The sequence below is a fragment of the Nelumbo lutea genome, chromosome 3 (genome assembly GCF_056320005.1).
Source record: "Nelumbo lutea isolate HS-2025 chromosome 3, American lotus-T2T, whole genome shotgun sequence".
Taxonomy (NCBI): Eukaryota; Viridiplantae; Streptophyta; class Magnoliopsida; order Proteales; family Nelumbonaceae; genus Nelumbo; species Nelumbo lutea.
Genome location: NC_142686.1, coordinates 42,572,522 through 42,590,392, shown reverse-complemented (window position 1 = coordinate 42,590,392; position 17,871 = coordinate 42,572,522). Strand labels below are relative to the sequence as shown.

The window sequence follows — 17,871 nt, the reverse complement described above, 5'->3', positions numbered from 1 at the left end:
CCTATGCGCCTAAGCGAGCCTGAGGCATGGCTTTTAAATCACTGTCTATGACTCCCCTCTTATGCCTCAAAATCCAGGTTTACCCAGGCTGTTTCACCCATCAAATTTTAATTTGATTTGGTTGGCAACTGGAAAAAAAAGAGTAGCATGGGAAAGGTGATTTCATTATTTTTTTTCTTCTGGTCAAATCAAAGAAAGAGGTTAATCCTTTTGTCTAAAAAAGTTGAGGTACATGCTTTGCACGAGACTGTCAACATAAACAGAAAATTAACTAGGAAATTTCACATTGATAAAAGATCCCCACCTACCTCAGAACTGCTTACTTGGAACATCTAATCAAACACAAAAAGGAAGCAAGAAACAAGGTCATTCAACCCTAAAAACATCAAATTAACATAGAAGTAACTTCTGGGATCAAACTCTCATATTATACACCTGTAAGTCAGGTGCAGAAGTTAGACACTCACTCTGTGTTTTAAAAGCAAAAGATGCAAAAAAGGTGCAAGGCGAGGCGCACAATTTAAAAAAAAAGGCTAAAAATTAAAAAAAAAGTCAAAAAAATCCAAAAAATTCAAAATAAATGCAAAAAATTATAAAACATAATATTAATAAAAATATAAACTTAAATTTTAAAATAAATGTTTTAAAAAACCTACTATCTAAAATTAAAATACATAAACATAATATGTAAAGCATATTCAAATGAGAATTTAAAAATGAAATCATTCATATAAAACATTTTCAAGCATATAAAACCCACAAATCTCTTTTTTTCTCAATTACATCAAGTAGCTAATGTGACATATTACATGCACACGCCTGGGCTAAGGCGCAAGGCACACACACTAGGCGTGTGCCTTTTGAATGGGCTGCGCCTAGGACCTGGGCGGGGTGCCTACCCTAAAATGCGCCTCGCCTGTGCACCTAGGTACGCCTTTTAAATCACTACACTCATTGGTGTTTCTATTGACTCAGGATCTGCACATACCCTTCCCCTGCTTTTCTTGGAGGTTACCCAATAAAAACCTAACAACTGTCCTAACCTTGTCCGACATTCCTCCAGCATATGGCCATTCTCACATGCAATGTTCTTTATTTTTTTTATGATACCTGTTTGAAGGGCTACACAACAGCAGATGGGGGCGGGATTCGATCCCAAGTCTCCGCTACGACCAGCAAGAGACCTTACCAGTTGGCACCTTGCATTATCACATGCAATATTCTCATTTTTCCTGATATTGACTTCCCTGTCATAACCAATTGCCATCACATAAACCACCCATGTCATCAACACCAATGTCAAATTGCCAGCACCTTCTTTTCAAATGTCAGCATCAAAGAATCTTTAATGAAAAAAGCAAATCAAAGGAGGAAGTGATTGAAGCTATAAAAATCAGTTCTGCAAATTGGGTTAAAACCATGGAACTCTTCAGGAATGTCCCTATAAATGGCATTCTAAGAAACTGGACTGAAGTGTTACAAACAGATTTACATAGAGAAAGTGTGAGAATGGATTGGAAACCACCTGCACCAAATAAACTAAAATGATGGGAGTTCTTTGGGTAATCCAGGAAGAGCACGTATGGGGGAGTGTTTGGAAATCATCAAGGAGAAGTTGTGGCACTATTCTCAGGACCACGCATTGGTGACTCAATTCAGGCTGAAACTTTGGCTCTCCTACAAGGCTTGAAACTGGCTGAAAAGATTGGAGAAACAGAACTGGAAATTGAAGGAGATTCACTCCTGCCATATCTTGGGCAAAGCAAATCAGCTCAGCACCTTGGAAGTTCAGATTTGTCTTCAGAGAAATTGACCCACTTGCAAGGTTTAATTCTAGTTTTGGATGGGTAAAAAGGAAAGCAAATGGATTGGTGGATGTCCTAGCCAAACAAGGAGCAACAGACCGACTTTATTCTGGGCTAATTTATAATCTGTTGTAAGCAGGGCCACTACATTAATGAAACCATAGTTGTCAAGGCGTCGCCTAGGTGACAAAAAGAACAAGGCGGGCGCCTTTTATAATATCATTTATATTGCTGTATCTTATTAATTTATGTGTTAATACATTTTATTATATGCTATATATCAATTATACTTTGTTTTAATGTTTTACTATTGAAATTTAAAAGATCAAAGGGTTTTGAGAAGAGAAAAAGAAAGAAAGAAAGAAGAAAGAAAAGAAAGAGGAAAGAAAGAATAGAATAATAAAGTTACTTTTTCTATTTTCTCTCTCTCTAATTAAATAAAACAGAGAATCCATCATTGTTTTTTTTTCTCTATTTTACTTTCCATCTTGAATATTTATCATATAAAGTTGATAGCCATCTTTAGCTGCTAATTAATATAAATTTTCTCTATTAAATACTTATTATAGTAGTATTATTTTTTAAAATAATGAAATTAATATATGCAAAAGATTTTTATCTTTTAGATGTGATGAGGCTATTTTTTCAATTAACATACATGCTGAATGGTATATAAAACTAGGAAACTAGCCAAAAGTCTGATTTTTATATTATAAAATTTTTATCGCCTAGGCAACTTGGTGACTAGGCACCCCAGTGTCGCCCAGAATCGCCTAAACGCCTTGAAAACTATGGCTGAAACTTTAAAACTCATGTACTTTAATCAGTAATTAATGAATTAATAAATGTTTAATTTCTGATAAAAAATAAATGCAAGAGATTGAGCTTCATCACCTAAATGCTCTTTGAACTCATAAGTCGCAGATTCAGGCAAGTAAATGCAGTCTATTATTGCACACTTTTTAGTTGCCATGTTATCTGAAGTCTGGGTAGATGATAGAATAGCATTTCTGATGACATAAAGACCGGTCTCGTTGTAATGGTCGTAGCATGGAAGGACTAACTCCTTTAGTCCATTCTTGAAGGATGACATCTAATTTCCACCCCAAACTACATTCCATGCCATGGCCTTTTTTTTTTAATATGTAGTTTGGGGTGGAAATTGGATGTTGTCCTTCACTTTTAATAATGGACTAAAGAAGTTCCAGATCTGTGGTTACCTTTAAAACATCAAAAAACCTCAGAGGGAGAAGAAGCTTTTAATGGGGATTGTATCAGCCATAGCAACCTCCTTTCAGAAAATCAAAGTCTCCTTTTAATGGGGATCATAGTTTTCCTCTTCTTCTTGATTTCCAGCAGCACCCACAGGTTTTTTCTTCTTGTCATCTTCTTCTATGCTTTTTTTAGAAAAGGTAACGGACGTTTCATTACAATAAATAAGAGAAAATGAGAAAATGTACATAAAGGGAAGAAAGAGAGACTGACAGACAGACAGACACAGATTACAAAGGAAGAATGCTATCACTATACAAAAATTCCCTGTGGATCCCAGATTTAGTTAAACCATCAGCGACTACATTCAGCTCCTAGGAACCCAAACCATACTTGCAATCATGTTATTTATAATGTCTCTTGTTTCAGAAATGTAATGCACCAATCTCCAAGTACCTTCAGCTCTTCCTTCTATCCACCTAATTGTGTTTGTTGAATCACCTTCAATTGTTAAGTTCGTGATTCCCAAATCTATAGCAGTCCTGATTCCAGTGAGAGCCGCTAAGACTTCAGCCTTTGTAGTCTTTTGTGTCAGTTTTCAGCACCAACAAAGTTTTGGGAGAGATGAAAAGATGACCATATGAAGAACGAATGTCAGACGAGGTTGGGAGACTTGTTAGGTTTTGATTGGTAACCTGCAAGAGAAGTAGTTGTAGTGGTAGGGAAACAGAAGATCTGAACAAAACCTAAATCTCTTACTCCATCTGTTATTTGCTAGAAGTTTCTGATTACCTAGTTTTAATGTGGTTCCCGCTATTAAGAGACCATCATACATTCTTTTGTTAAAGTTACCTCTCTTTTTTTTCTTTTTTGCTTCATTAGGGCTACACGATGGGGGTAGTCCATCCTCTAGGCCCATACCCCCCCCCCAACGGCCCAACCCTAGTGGCTACGAAATTGACCCCAAATCTCCACTACAACTAACCAGAGAACTTCATACATATATTCACAAAATATTTGGTTAATAGTAACTCCAACATTATTAAACAGTAATGTCTTGACATGCCAGGCACTTTTACAACACTGTTCTAGACTCTACATAGATCACAGTAGTTGCAGAAGAACATAGTAACATAAAGGCAACACACAATACCTTGTTGTTGGCCGGGATGAAGGTTCAGGATGAAGAAGCCAAAGACAGAATCCAGCCTCCTTGGGATATTCTGACAGGAAGATTGGAGGAAGAATCCGATGGCGAAGATCCAACATTGCTTTTGCATGCACTTCCCATGATTCAAAATAGCTAAATAACTGATTGTAATGGCCCAAAATTAGTTCCAAAATTCATACTTTCTACTCAATTTCTAGGAAGAAAAAATTTGATAAATTAGAAACTGACCTGGAGGCTGAACAATTTTTCCCTCCAGGTCGCGGGTCACTGGTTCAACCGGTGACACATGTACATGTATATGTGTGTGTGTACAGCATACATAATTATATAATATATACATAATAATATTAATTATATGCATATATTTAAAATATATAATTATATTCTGCATACAACATATACACTTTTTATTTTAGTTTTAATTTTTATCCTAAAAATTAAGATTTGAGGCCAAAAAAGGCATTTTTTGGAAAAAAAAAATAGTGGGGCAAGGCACCTTCAAATGCATAGACCGCAAAAGGTTACCCAAAATGGACAAGTGAATGCAAAGTTATAGCCTCCAGAAGTTTAAAAAAAAAAAAAAAAATTGAATAAAAACCGGTCGATTTTATGAAATCAAGATCAGTTCACTGATTCCCCACTTAGAACAGATGGCTGGCCAGTTATGACCGGTTTTTAGAGCCTGACCAAACTGGCTGATGAACTAGTTCACGGTTTTACTGGTCAGATCAGTTGGTCTGGTCCAGTTCTCTTAGCATGGAAAAAAGGTAATTTCTACCAAAAAAGCAGAAAAGATCATTAAGTTACAAACTAAAACTGACACCATAAGTCTATTGAACACGACAGTAAACCTTATCAGTTCTCTTCTGAAAGGGATAACAAACAGGACAGAAGGGTGGAAAGAGCTCACATTGACTGTTATGGAGATCAAAGATATTCCACGACAGCAAATCTTATTGGTTTTCTTCTGACAGGAATGCTTAATACAGGACAAAAAGGAATGAGAAAGTTCAGGTTGCCTCTTGCCTGTCCTTCAGGGACACTCAAATGGCACAAATGTATAAAGAGATTTGCATAAACATATGTAGTAAAGATTTATTTTCCAAGTTTGTTTTAAAAGCAAGAGCCACGACAAAACAAGGGATGCATAGATACTGAGACGCAAGGCAAGGCATGTGCACCTGAATGAAGTGAAGCACCACTTTTGAGAAAGAAACTCAAAAGATAATATACAGGTATACACAAGTCTAAATTCTGAAAGAGTAAATATTTCAAAAAGCCAAATATGGCAAATAAGGAAGCACAATGATCCAAAAAAAAAGGAAGCACACCCTAAAAAATGAGTGTTGCCTATGAGCCTAGGCACGTCTTTTAAAACATGGTTCTGAGTACAGCTATGAATACACAAATTTCAGTTTTCTTCTTCTTTTTCCTAAATTTGGCTAAGTAATGTATAGTTTCATCACAATTTTTATGAGTTTATTTTTGTATAATAATATATTAGTTTGCATGACACCAACATAAATTACATGCAATGAAAACCAATAAGTAGAAAATTAACAGCAGAGAAAGGTAATGAGAAATAAACTTCACATGAGACATAAATGCACAGTGAGGTTTGAGAAGACCATATTCACACCTCAAACAGAAGAACCCCAAGGCTGTAGATGTTGGAAGAGAACGTGCACCCCCTGTTACTCTGCTCCTCTGGACTAGTATACCACTTCTCTTCCAACTGAACATTTACCGAAAGTAGCTGCTGTCTAGTTGTAATTGATACACTTGGGCTTCCAGGCATGTTTAGAGTCTTCTGGTCTGTATTTGGGTTATGCCATCGAATGAAATCATACCCAGGTTCCTGCATGCACATATTATTCACATCAAGCCCATTTACTGCTTCATGCTTGGAGCCAGATCTAATCGGGAGCCGGTGATGTCGCTGAGCAAATGCCATGTTCTCATCCAACCTTTGATGCTTTATATTTAAACCATTGTATGCATGTAAATCCTGATCCAAGGATCTCTTCCTACAGGAAGGATGTTCTGGATAGGGAATATCTTGATCCTTAACACTCTCTAATGGTTCTTTCTGAACCAGCGAACCAACATACTTGATCCGATTTGGAGACAATAATTTGAAACAAGATGGCCGCATATCTTGCAAGGCAATTCCTTGGGAGTGCAAGTGATCCACCAGCTCCAAAATTTGCCTAAATATATAGAGACTCTCAACTTTATTTATTTTACAGGACCCAGGTTTCAGCCACTCTCTTAAACTAGTTTCATCATGAAACGAATCAAGGCCAGCCCCAGCAGCAATACGTGGGGGTGGATCTCTGGTTTTTGCACTTGAATGATGTGATGGATCAGAAGCTACCCTAGTAACGTAAGCAGCCTTCTCATTATTTTGGCCCATGGCAGCAACACCATCACGAGTTTCTGGACAATTAAATACAACTCCCTTTCCCTTTAAGGTATTCTTGACAAAATATTGAGAAAAGCCAGATGCAGATAGAACCTTTGTCCGAATGCCTCCTGGAAGTAGTCCATCATTCAAGACAGCATTGTCATTACCATTTTGTTTAGAGATCTCATTGCCTTCCTGATTGGATTGCTTATAGGGCAGGTGCTTCTGAGACCAAAGTTCTGGGAGAAACATACTACCAAAATCCTCTTCTCCACTTGACATGACTGGTTCCTTGTCTTTGGACACCGTATGTCCATGTGAACTCTCACTTCCCAACCCACCTGCTAACTGATACAGGATTTGCCACTTGCCCTGCCTAACCACTGTTCCCTCCCGATTGTTTGAGCTATCATGTACAGATAAATTTGGGTTCTTGTAATTATTCAATGTTAATTCTTCAACCATTACTCCAGCATCATTAATAGAATGAGGGCTAGCACACATAGGTTCTGATCCAGCTAAAGAGCTTACACATCTGTTTAAGCTCCGACTATGTAAAGCATCTGTAAATCCTTGGGGTGAGCTCTCGGCCCAACCACTCCCCAGAGATATAAACATGGTGGATGGATCCAACATATTGTGGTTGCTTGGTTTCAGAGCATGATCGTTTTCTTTCCTTCTGAGGTGTACACCTTCCACGGCATCATTTGCAGTCATTTCTTCACCTGTTCCTTCCATCCCATACAAAGAGACTTCATTCAATTGCATGTACTATGTTCTCTGCAAAACGGAGAGGTTTAGTCAGAAATTAAAAGAACCATGCACAGGGAAACGTGGGAATAATTGCATCATCTGAAAAGAGAATAAGCAAAAAGGTTAGAAATGGATAACCGTCTGAACGCCACTTCCTCAAAAACTATCTTCAACAAATCAACAATTAATTTATAATTAAAATAAATAAATAAGAAAAAATTAATCCTAGACAAAAAAAGAGGAAAAAAACAACCACAGATACAACTCGAAATAAACCCAAATCTTAAAGCAATGTCCAATAAACATAAGAAAATTTTGATTATAATACAATATAAAAGGAAAAGTGCAAGCCCTAAAACTCTCTTCAATAGATAAAATACAAAGCAAGAAAAACGATGATCAATTTTTTTTATAATCAAAATTAGTAATAAAAAGAATGACATAAACTAAGTTTCGAGACGCAGAGAAAGGAACATACAAGCTGCAGATCATAACTTGAATTATCAATGAAATTTTGAGTTTTAAGAAAGCCTAATCGTAGCAATTCAAACCTGATTTGAACAAATGATTACTGCTAATCCGTGAACTCAACCCTAAAAAAAAAAAAAAGAATAGACGAGAACAAAAAAAATCCATAAAATAACGCCAAAAACATTCAAACCAAAAACCACGTTAAAGCAAATCTACAACAACACGAAGGCTCAATTCCCAGCAGAGAGAACCCAAAAGAGCTAGAAAAAAAATAGAACAAATAAAAACCCTAGAAATCCTAAACATGTAACAGTAAGGAAAGGGCGAAGAGGCAGAAAACTTGCCTGAAATGGAAAATATCTCCTCTTCTCTGTCATTAAGCAAGCTTTTCAGAATCAGAAGCAAAAGCAGAGCGGAGGAAGAATCGAATAAAATAGGACGTCCTATCAGGTCTAGGATTTTAAAAGAAGAAAAACAGAAACTAAGATGACTGGATTTTCTTTTTTCTTTGAAAGGATTTTCTTAAATTTTGCAGATAGAACAATTGCGCCATTTTTTTATTTACATCTACGAAATCCATATATATCATTCACTTCATTTATATTTTATTTTTCTTTTCCTTTTTTTTTATTTTTACTGCATTGATTTACTCAGGACCTCAGGCTCTCAGCCAAGCATCCCTCCGCCCACGAGAGCGTTGAAACCCTGAAGCCTAAGGTTCGGTAAAGAGGAAATTAAAAAAAAAAAAACAGATATTTTTATTAAAATTAAATTAAATTTTCCTAATAGCAGCTTTCTATCAAGATTACAGAGTGGGGCGGGAATTAGGAAAGATGATATACTAATCCAACGGATAATGTACAGGGAGTACGCTCTCATCTCATCACATCCCGGAGTGGAGTCCGGGTGGTGTCGCCACGTAGTCCCCTCGCAATCCAACAGCCACAAATTGAACGTGAAAAAAAAAAAAAATCGACCCATTCGACCGGTTGACAACATCACTCCCTCTCCCTCCCTCCATGATTAGCCGTAGCCGTTGTTGTTCGAGAAATTTGTGTGCTAATCGAAGGTTCCGACCACTCAATGACCCGCCAGTCAAAAGAATGAAATCAAATGATCAAGTGGCCAAGAACCAAAAGATCAAATTCTAATCTGACTGAGGTCGTGGCATAGTGGGCACCTGGGGGAACGTGGGTGTGCGTGTGGACCATATGGTGGGTGGTCGCCACATGTCATCATTGGTTTGAACTTTGACGGATGAGCCGAGAGAGAGAGGGCACCTGACCGAGACGCCCTCCTCCCCAAAATTCCAAATTACGAAACCCAATCTCAATCTGCACGGTAAAGCTATACGGAGACGGAGAGCTTAACTCAAGGCAATTGCTACGGTAAAAGTGGGGATTGTATTATTTTCCGTACCAACCCCCCCCCCCTCTCTCTCTCTCTAAGTGGAGTGGAACCACGTCGTTGTTGGCGCCTGCAGCGATGCTGGTGATAGGAAAGACAGGGATCGCGTGGCCGCATACGTTCGACGCCGGTGCTGGCTCCAGCGTGGCGATTCAAACACGTTACGAAGGATGTGGTCGTGATCATAGCGTGTCCCTTCACGGGGCCACAACCCCTCCTCTCCTTTACAACATCTGGTGCTGGTTCCGCCACATCACCACTATCTTGACCCTACCTGCCCCGCTCTTCTGTTTTTTGAACGTAGGAAGATTGAGTTTTTCACCCTTCCATTTTTCATCATCCCTTTCCCTCTTCTCCCTCGTATTAAGAAAACTGAAATTTATGGGATGTTACGAGTCGGTTTAAAGGAGTTTAGATCATGAATGGTTACAATGGGTTGAAAATCCGCTCTAATAATTCCAACAGATTGGGTTAGAGGAGAATTTGGATTTTGTCCTTCTAAAGTCCAAATTCACACTGTCCTCATAGCATTTATAGCCATGTATCGAGAATATTTCCCGTGAATGAAAAAAAAATCATACAAGTATAAAGATGTTCCTAGCTAATGCATGGTTGCAAATGACCGGAGGACAGATTTTGTGAGATGAAATATGTATTCCTTATGAGAACAGTTTGAAAGGAGTACGATGAGGGGTGATTTAACCCGACCTATTAAATAGTAGACACGTGGATGTGATTGGACTATGACTCATTGTTTCTTGCCACTTTGGGTGTCTCGGGCACCTTGGCAAGGACCGAGGTCCGAGTAGTTCAGGGAGGCCCAATCTACCGAGATGACATGTAGCTCGACTTCTAGAAGCATGCCAACTGTTTCTAAGCTCTTCGAAATCACGCCGCACGATTGTAGGTCTTATCCTCATTCAACCTGAATCGAGTGGACCCGATAAGCCTTATCGACGTTGAACAGACTCCTATCAGCACGGGGCAAGGATCTCGAGAGTGTTTCGTGAGACTCATGGCAATTTATCTATATAAGGACACCAACCCCTGTGACCTAGGTACACTCGATTTACTGCTTACTAGTTCTCATACTCTGAAACTTTCAGCTCGCACACAATCAATTACTAACTTAAGCATCAAAGCGACCACATTGGGTTAATCACCCCGAATTCTCTAATCCTTCATCCAATTGGGAGCAACCGACCAATTAAACAACTATCATCCGATCTACCATCCAAATGAGAACAACCGGATTGCACACCATCAAAGTACAAATGCAAATTTGTAGAGTGCAAAACTTTATGTTTTATATTATTTTGTATGTATTTGCTTTGTAGATATTTACATTTGGACTCTTTTTCAATTCGAGCCTTACGCTGTGTTTGAAAGTGGTGTAAATATCAGAAGCATCATGGAGTTTTACACCTATTGGTTTAAAAAGGTGATATGAACCGGTGAGGATTATTAACATGTGGGTCATTCAACCTGCATACGTAGATCTCACCTTAGAACTTGCATCGCGTTATGGGTTATTTTTCGGCTTTCTCCCTTTTTCTTGTCTTTTAATGAAAGAAATGATGGGAACTTTATATACTTAAATGGTTGTGGTAAAATAAAGGACCAATAAAGAGATGGATTTTATATGTGTACCCCTCATCACACTTCTAACTCATTAATAAGTGTGTAAAGCTCAATTCTAGATAAACTATGCCTCTACTTATCTGAAGGAGAAGTTTTATGAAAACAAAACACGAGGATATAGTGATCTATAGACCTCCTTCACTAACACCATTCCAACAATCCATTACAGCCACACAATGAGAATATCTCTTTACCATTGTTGTCCACAGAGAAATTTCATTATGTGCAGTTGTAATGCCCTGTTGGAAGACTTATTGGAAGCATTTATTAGGCTAAGTTAGTAAGCAGTGGGCACATGGATGCAACCTGATAGTGACTCAGTATTCCGATCACCTCAGAAGGCCAGGCCCACCTCGGGTGTCTCGGTCACCTCGGCCAGGACCAAGGTCCGAGTAGCTCAGGACGGCCAATCCTATTGAGGTGATACATAGCAAACTTCTAAAAGCATACCAGCTGTCTCCGAACTCTTTGGGATCATGTCGCATGATTGTGGGTCTTATCCTCATCCCGTCTAAATCAGACAAACACGATAAGCCTTATCGGCTAGCATGATATCCATCTCCCGGTGTGGAACGGACTCTTGACAGTGTGGGTCGAGGATCTTAGAGGTGTTTCGTGAGATCCACGATAACTCACCTATATAAAGGCACCTACTTCAATGGTACAAGGTATGCGCTATTTACTACTTAGTAGCACTCTTGCACTTGAGATTACTAGCTCGCATAACCAAATACTAACTTAAGCATTGGAGCGACCATACCAGGTGAACTATTCCAGGTTCTCAGAATTTTTCTATCTTGTAATTCTACCGACCAACTAAGCGCGTAACATCCGAATTACTATCCAACTAGAAGCAACCAGATCACACACTATTAGAGCACAAATATAAAATACAAGGTTTTACACTCAACATATTTGTATTTATATTCCTTTCAAACTGAGCATTAATAACAAATCTGATTAGTGCTGACTGAGTTGTTGATAAAGTCTTTGGCTGGTTGTAGAGAAACATGGGATCGAATTGTATCAGCAGGGTGAGGCGATTATGGATTTAGGAAACTGGATACCCCATTTGTGTAGGTGTAGCCCATGAATAATAAAGCATGTTTGGCCGCACATGGCTGTGGGGGCCGGTTTAACATGTACTGTTGTATTATTAATAAACAAAGAAGTAAAGAAGAAAAGAGGATTAAGCCAACTAATGGTAGACGTCATTGTTTTTCTTCTTTTGGTGGAGGAAGCATCCAAAGGAGCCATGGCTGTTCGTACAAATATTGGTCTACTGACAATGGTGGGTCACCCATCTGGCTGAAAAAGCATAGCGATTACCATACGTGAAATACTGTTTCCCCACAGAGACGGCCGGCCCACTTCAATTTTTAGTCTTTCGAATTTCAGTGATGTAGGTTGTGAGGTCAAGAGCTCTGCCAGCCACGAATTATTGCGACTGCGACGATGGGTGTAGGCCCAGTTGATTCATATCACTTGGTCATTCAATCACACATTCTTTACAAAACTGTTGTAGTTTGTGGATTTTTTTTTTTTTTTTTTTTTTTGTTTGGTCTCATAACAGTAAAGAATGAAGCGAGTTTGTAGATTTGTGGATTGTATTGATGCCACGTAGAACCAAAATTTTATATTTTACTTGAGGCAGCATTTTGAGACAGTACTATTCCATGAGATGTTAGAATTCTTTGATTTTTATAGGGTATGCAGAAACACTAAGTTGAGTATTTGGCTTCAATTTATTTCAGCCAAAATTTCAAAAAATAAAAAATAAACAATTTTGCTTATATCAGAGTAGTTTTGAATTCTTTCTTACTTAAAGGCCCAGTTCCTTTGTCATTACTTGGGTGAGCTCGTCAACCAGTAAATTGACTATGATCCCTACGTTTATTAACCGTTATATTTGGGTCTCAGTTCACGGGCTGGGCTTCTGGTCGGAAATTTTAGCAAAAAATTCGAGCTTTAGCTTATGTCATGAACAGATCTACTCAATAGGAATGCAAATGGATTGGATTGGATTTGAATTAGGATATATTTAAATCCGATTCGACATTGTTTATGCCGGATTCGACTCAATCGGATTTGATAAGATTTTATTTGAATTTAAATCTTATTCATAAGTCGGATCTTCGGATCTGATCGGATCTGACTTGTTTTTTTTTAATTAATAAATTATTAAAAGAAAATAAAATATACTAATTTAAATAAAGTAGAAATAAAAAATACAAGTATTTTTTAATTATTTTCATCATATATACACGTTTTTGTATAAAAAATAAATAATATAACAAATTTATAAAAGTATATTTATAAATATATAAATAACAAATATATGTATTATATATATATATATATATATATATATATATATATATATATATTTATAAATATATAATATATATCGGATTGGATCTTCTCGGATCGGATAGGGGTGATCCGATTCCGATCCGTTTTCTGGTTGGATCCATTATCGAATCCAATATGAAGCTCCAAATAGGGGTGATTCGAATTCAACCAAATAGGACCGGATCTTAAATCAGATCAGATCATGATCCGATCCATTTACACCCCTAGGTCTCACGATAATTAAAGATATTGGAAAGCAAAAATTACCCGAATAATTTATACCCCCTGCAAAGTGGGTAATTAACAATTTATCCGCACATTAATAACATTCCCTCCTTCCAACCTCTTTACTTGGGAAACTTGTATCTTATAAGAACACTGAAACCTCACTTACTTAAAGGCAAGTTTTACCTAGAAAACAGTTGCTCGATTAACCATATTTACCTAGATAGTAAAAATAAACGGGACCAAAATGTTACAAAATAATTAATTGTACTAGACTACATGAATGGGTTTTGTTTTCTAAAACAGAGAAACATCTGCCATGTTGTGGCAGTTGGTTTTGTTTTATAAAACAAAATAATTCACACTCACATCGAACACCCCAGTCCCCACTAAAATTTCAGTTGACAATTTTTAGATTCTAGCGATATTTATTTCAAATACTAAGGCCGTGTTTGGTTGCAAATAAATAAATTTGTACCGATGCAAAATCATAGGAGTGCAGATGATTTGAGTGTAAATTTTTAATTATTTTTGTTTCAAATTTTAGCTTATTTTGTTTGATTTCAATGCAAATGGAGTAAATTAAGACAATAAGCAAAATAAAGAAAAATTCAAAATAAAATTAAACAAGAATTTACATTTTTTACATGTGCACTCCCATGCATTTATAGTAGTGCAAATAAATTAGCTCTGCAACCAAGTAGAGCCTAAATAAATCGTTACAAAGAGACACTACCAATTCTTTGTTTTTTTAATAGTAAACTGAGACACTATATCAATTCAAGTCTGGCTTTTCCCAAATGTCTTCAACAGTAAATAGTCTGTAAAGCAGATAGGCCAGATCCAAACACATCCCTGTAAACTCCCCTTGTATAAAATAGGCTTTATGTTGCATCTGCTGCACCATAATAGATCCATTATATGATTTACAGAATATGACATTAAATAACAAGATTTTTTTTTTCTTTAAACCAGAAATTGAAGAACATGTTTTTTGTTATAGTTTTAGAAACAAAAAACAAATATGTGACCAAGAATAGATCTTCTGTGTTTTTGTTTAAGAAACAACTGCTTTCAAATCAAATAGTTTTGATTTATTTTTTGGAACTTAAAACAATAAAACCATTCACATGGGAGAATGCCCCCTAATTAAATCACAAACTTTTTCTTTTTCTTTTTGATACAAAAGCATTTACATGACAAGCTATTTGGTCAAGATAGGGTGGAGAGTACACAATGGTGGAGAAAGGTAAAGCAATTGGATCTCTCTTACTTCTTTCCCAATTGAGCTACAGGCCATAGTTCGGCAGGAGTTGTCACTGTGGATATCGTTTTCGAAAAAAAAGCTAGGAACATGTAGGAAATGGACAATAGGAAAGAGATAAGAAAAGCAAGGAAAAGAAGAATTCTAATTTTATGGTAAAAAGGGTTTTGCCGGAAATTTTAACTTAAAATAAATGGTAAATTGCTGAAACCTCCCCTGAAGTTTAATTATTGTAAATATCTCCCTAAATTTTCTAATACAGTTGCAAGTAGACCGCATCTGATAGAATCTTTTAAAACAGGGCATGAAAGTGTCCAAAATACCCATACAATTATTATTGAGCCTGGTTTCTACCAAAAAATAATACAAGCTTTATGAACAATAAAAACAAAGAGAATTTAAAGTTGCAGCCCTTTGAATGATTGATATGGTGGGAAATTTGAAAACAAATCAATTCCAGAAAAGATATTGGAAGGGTTTGGGGTAGTGATTCATATGAAGAAAAAAATTTGGAAAATAAACATTTTTGTCAAAAGCAATTGCATGGGTATTTTTGACATTTTTATGCCTATTTTTAGAAGATTCTACCAAGGGGGTATACTTGTAATTGCCAAAAAGTTCAGGGGAGGTAATTTCAATTACCAAACTTTATGGGAGGTTTTAGCAATAACTAGAAACTATGGGACGTTTCAACAATTTACCCTAAAATAAATATAATAATAAAATTTTAAGTTAAATTAGGGTAAGTTACAAAGACCCCTTGTATTATAGGGTCAATGACAATTACCCCTTGAACTTTCACTTTGCGACAAATACCCCCTAACCATTAAATCAGACTGAATGTTTAAATTCCCAAAATACCCACCTAAACTTTTTTATTTTCTTTTTCTTTTCCTCATCATTTTCTCTTAAACTCTAATTGATCCAAAAATACATACAATTTCTCTAAACGAGTCAGCTGAGATAACAAGAATTATTTCATTGACATAGAAAAACATGTTTCTTTAAATTCTTGTTTCATTCCACTAATATGAATGTCTCTGTTGATCTTAAAGTAAACCTCTACCATTTCATTCCACTAATCAAGAAAAACCAAACGAAACCTTAAACTTATATCTATTAGAAATAAACCTCTACCATTTCATTTGAACATTGAAGCCAATAAGAAATCTACAAGGATTTATTAATGCAACTGAGAGGACTTCAATATTACATATAGAAACTTAATGGAAGCATAAATCATTCAAATAAATAGGAAAAGGGTAGTTTGGGAATTTAACAAATTTTAAACATCTAAGTGAGAATCTTATTTCAAGTGACAAAACTCTAATGAAGGGGCATATTTGTCGGTTGTCACAAAGAGAAAGTTAGGATTCTTTGTTACAAATGATAGTTAATGGGGTACTTGTCTCTGATCCCATAGTAGAGATTGTTGCAAATGAAAGTTTGAGGATAATTGTCACTGACCTCGTAGTATGGGGGGTCTTTGTAATTTACCCTTAGGCCTCGTTCATTTGCATCTTCGTAACTTACTCAGGTAAGTGCGCTTACACAAGTAAATGTTTCTTGAGTAACATTCATTTGGGTAAGTGCATTTACCCATGTCCTTTTGATTTTTGGGATTCCCAAGTAAATAACATAATGACATTTTTACCCATAAAAGCTAATATAAAAAAATTAAAATGGGCAAAGTTGTCCCATTAGGTGGGAAAGTTATTTACCCATCTAGGAGATGGGTAAGTTTTACCCAAGAAAGTGGAACTTCTTTTACTATGGAGCCTATTAGTAAATGCAAAAAGAACATTGTAAAGTTGGTCAATGGGAAAAAGATACCCATTGACCAACTTTCCCAAGCTTATTTACCGGTAAACATATGGGACCTAAAGTTAAGGTTCAGTTTGGAAAGAGTGTAAATACAAATAGGGAAAATTCCCGATAGGTACCCTGTACTTTAAATCACGACAATGTAGTACCCAAACTTTCAATTTGCAACAATTTGGTACCCAATGTTAGATTTTCGTCAGTTAGAAGACTCACACGCGGGTTAAAATGATCAAAATACCAAAATTACCCTTTACCCTTCTTATTTCCCTAATCCCATGTTGTCTTGTTTCTGGGTTGAACGAATGAAAGAAGAGAACCCCTATTATCTTCATTTTGGGTTGAACGAATGAAAGAGGAGAACCCCTGTTGTTTTCATTTTGGGTTGAACGAACGGAAGAGGAGAAGAGAGGCTGGCGAACGAAAGAGGAGAAGAGAGGTTGGCGAACAAAAGAGGAGAACCCCTGTTGTCTTCATTCCTAGCACTTCCATTCCACAAAAGCAATCGCACGTAGCTCGGTTATGGACTACAGCGGTTCATAATACCTCTTCATCATTGGCATATCAGCTCCAATCCTCGGCATAGCAGACGACGCTCAAGCAACAACCTTCTTCGGCTCACCCTGGCCAAATGGACTAGACCCCGAACCTGACCCCGACCTAGGCTCATTACCTAGCTCACCACCCACCATGATTTCATCTCCAACCCCACCTTACATTGGTGCATCCTTCCTCTATCGCTTCATCGGTGCAACCTTCCTGTCTTTCAACCTCCTATGACAAAACCACATATGCAACTGCCGATCCATCAACCCCAACTTCGTTGATAGCTCCGCTCGCAGAGATTCTGATAGATATGTCTCCACTGGTTCGCATGTAAACCCAATAGATCAAAACCCTAAGAAATCAAAAAACGCAAACATACCAAACTAAAAAGAACTAGAAAAATTCAAAATTTTAATAGACCAGCATAGGTCTTCTCAAGAAGTTCCAACTTAGAAGCAGTCTTCATTTTGCACTTCACCTTCTGTTCTCCCCCGCCTCCGCTACCTCCTCCTTCAGGAGGCTTTTTCTTCTCCCCTTATGAATTGGCCTCCATTGAATAACAAAATCAACCCTGGTTGTCTCTTTGGTGCCGGCAACAAGTCGTCTTCTCCAGCAATGACTGAGTAAACAGTGGGTGTTCCAGCGATGGGCAACAAGAGTCGTCCTCTGAAAACAACACTAGTTTTCGGATTCTCGATGGTGCAATAATTTTCCGGCATCGTGTACATCAAAACCAACTTTCCTAGTGGCGCATTCGCTTGACACCATCGGCACGAGGGAGTTGGTTCTCAAATTC

General features: G+C 37.2%; 1 protein-coding gene across 8 annotated transcripts in view; it reads right to left on the bottom strand.

Moving 5' to 3' along the window:
• The window catches only part of LOC148864528 (protein SPA1-RELATED 2-like), a 32,810-nt gene extending 24,255 nt beyond the window's left edge, over window positions 1–8,555 (bottom strand). For 5 of the 8 annotated variants that reach the window (XR_016110097.1, XR_016110098.1, XM_088978966.1 and 2 more), the window contains exons 1-3: window positions 8,164–8,555; window positions 5,828–7,375; window positions 4,171–4,328 (exon numbers count right to left, since the gene is read on the bottom strand). Coding sequence is in view for 5 of the 8 variants with exons in the window: in XM_088978966.1 (XP_088835092.1) it covers window positions 4,171–4,328; window positions 5,828–7,363 (1,694 nt within the window). In the remaining 3 variants the exon portion in view is untranslated. Of the gene's footprint in view, window positions 1–4,170; window positions 4,329–5,827; window positions 7,376–7,899; window positions 8,073–8,163 lie in introns of those variants that run through there. The other 3 variants (XM_088978968.1, XM_088978970.1, XR_016110099.1) reach the window with 2 other exon arrangements.
• Window positions 8,556–17,871: the final 9,316 nt, after the last annotated feature.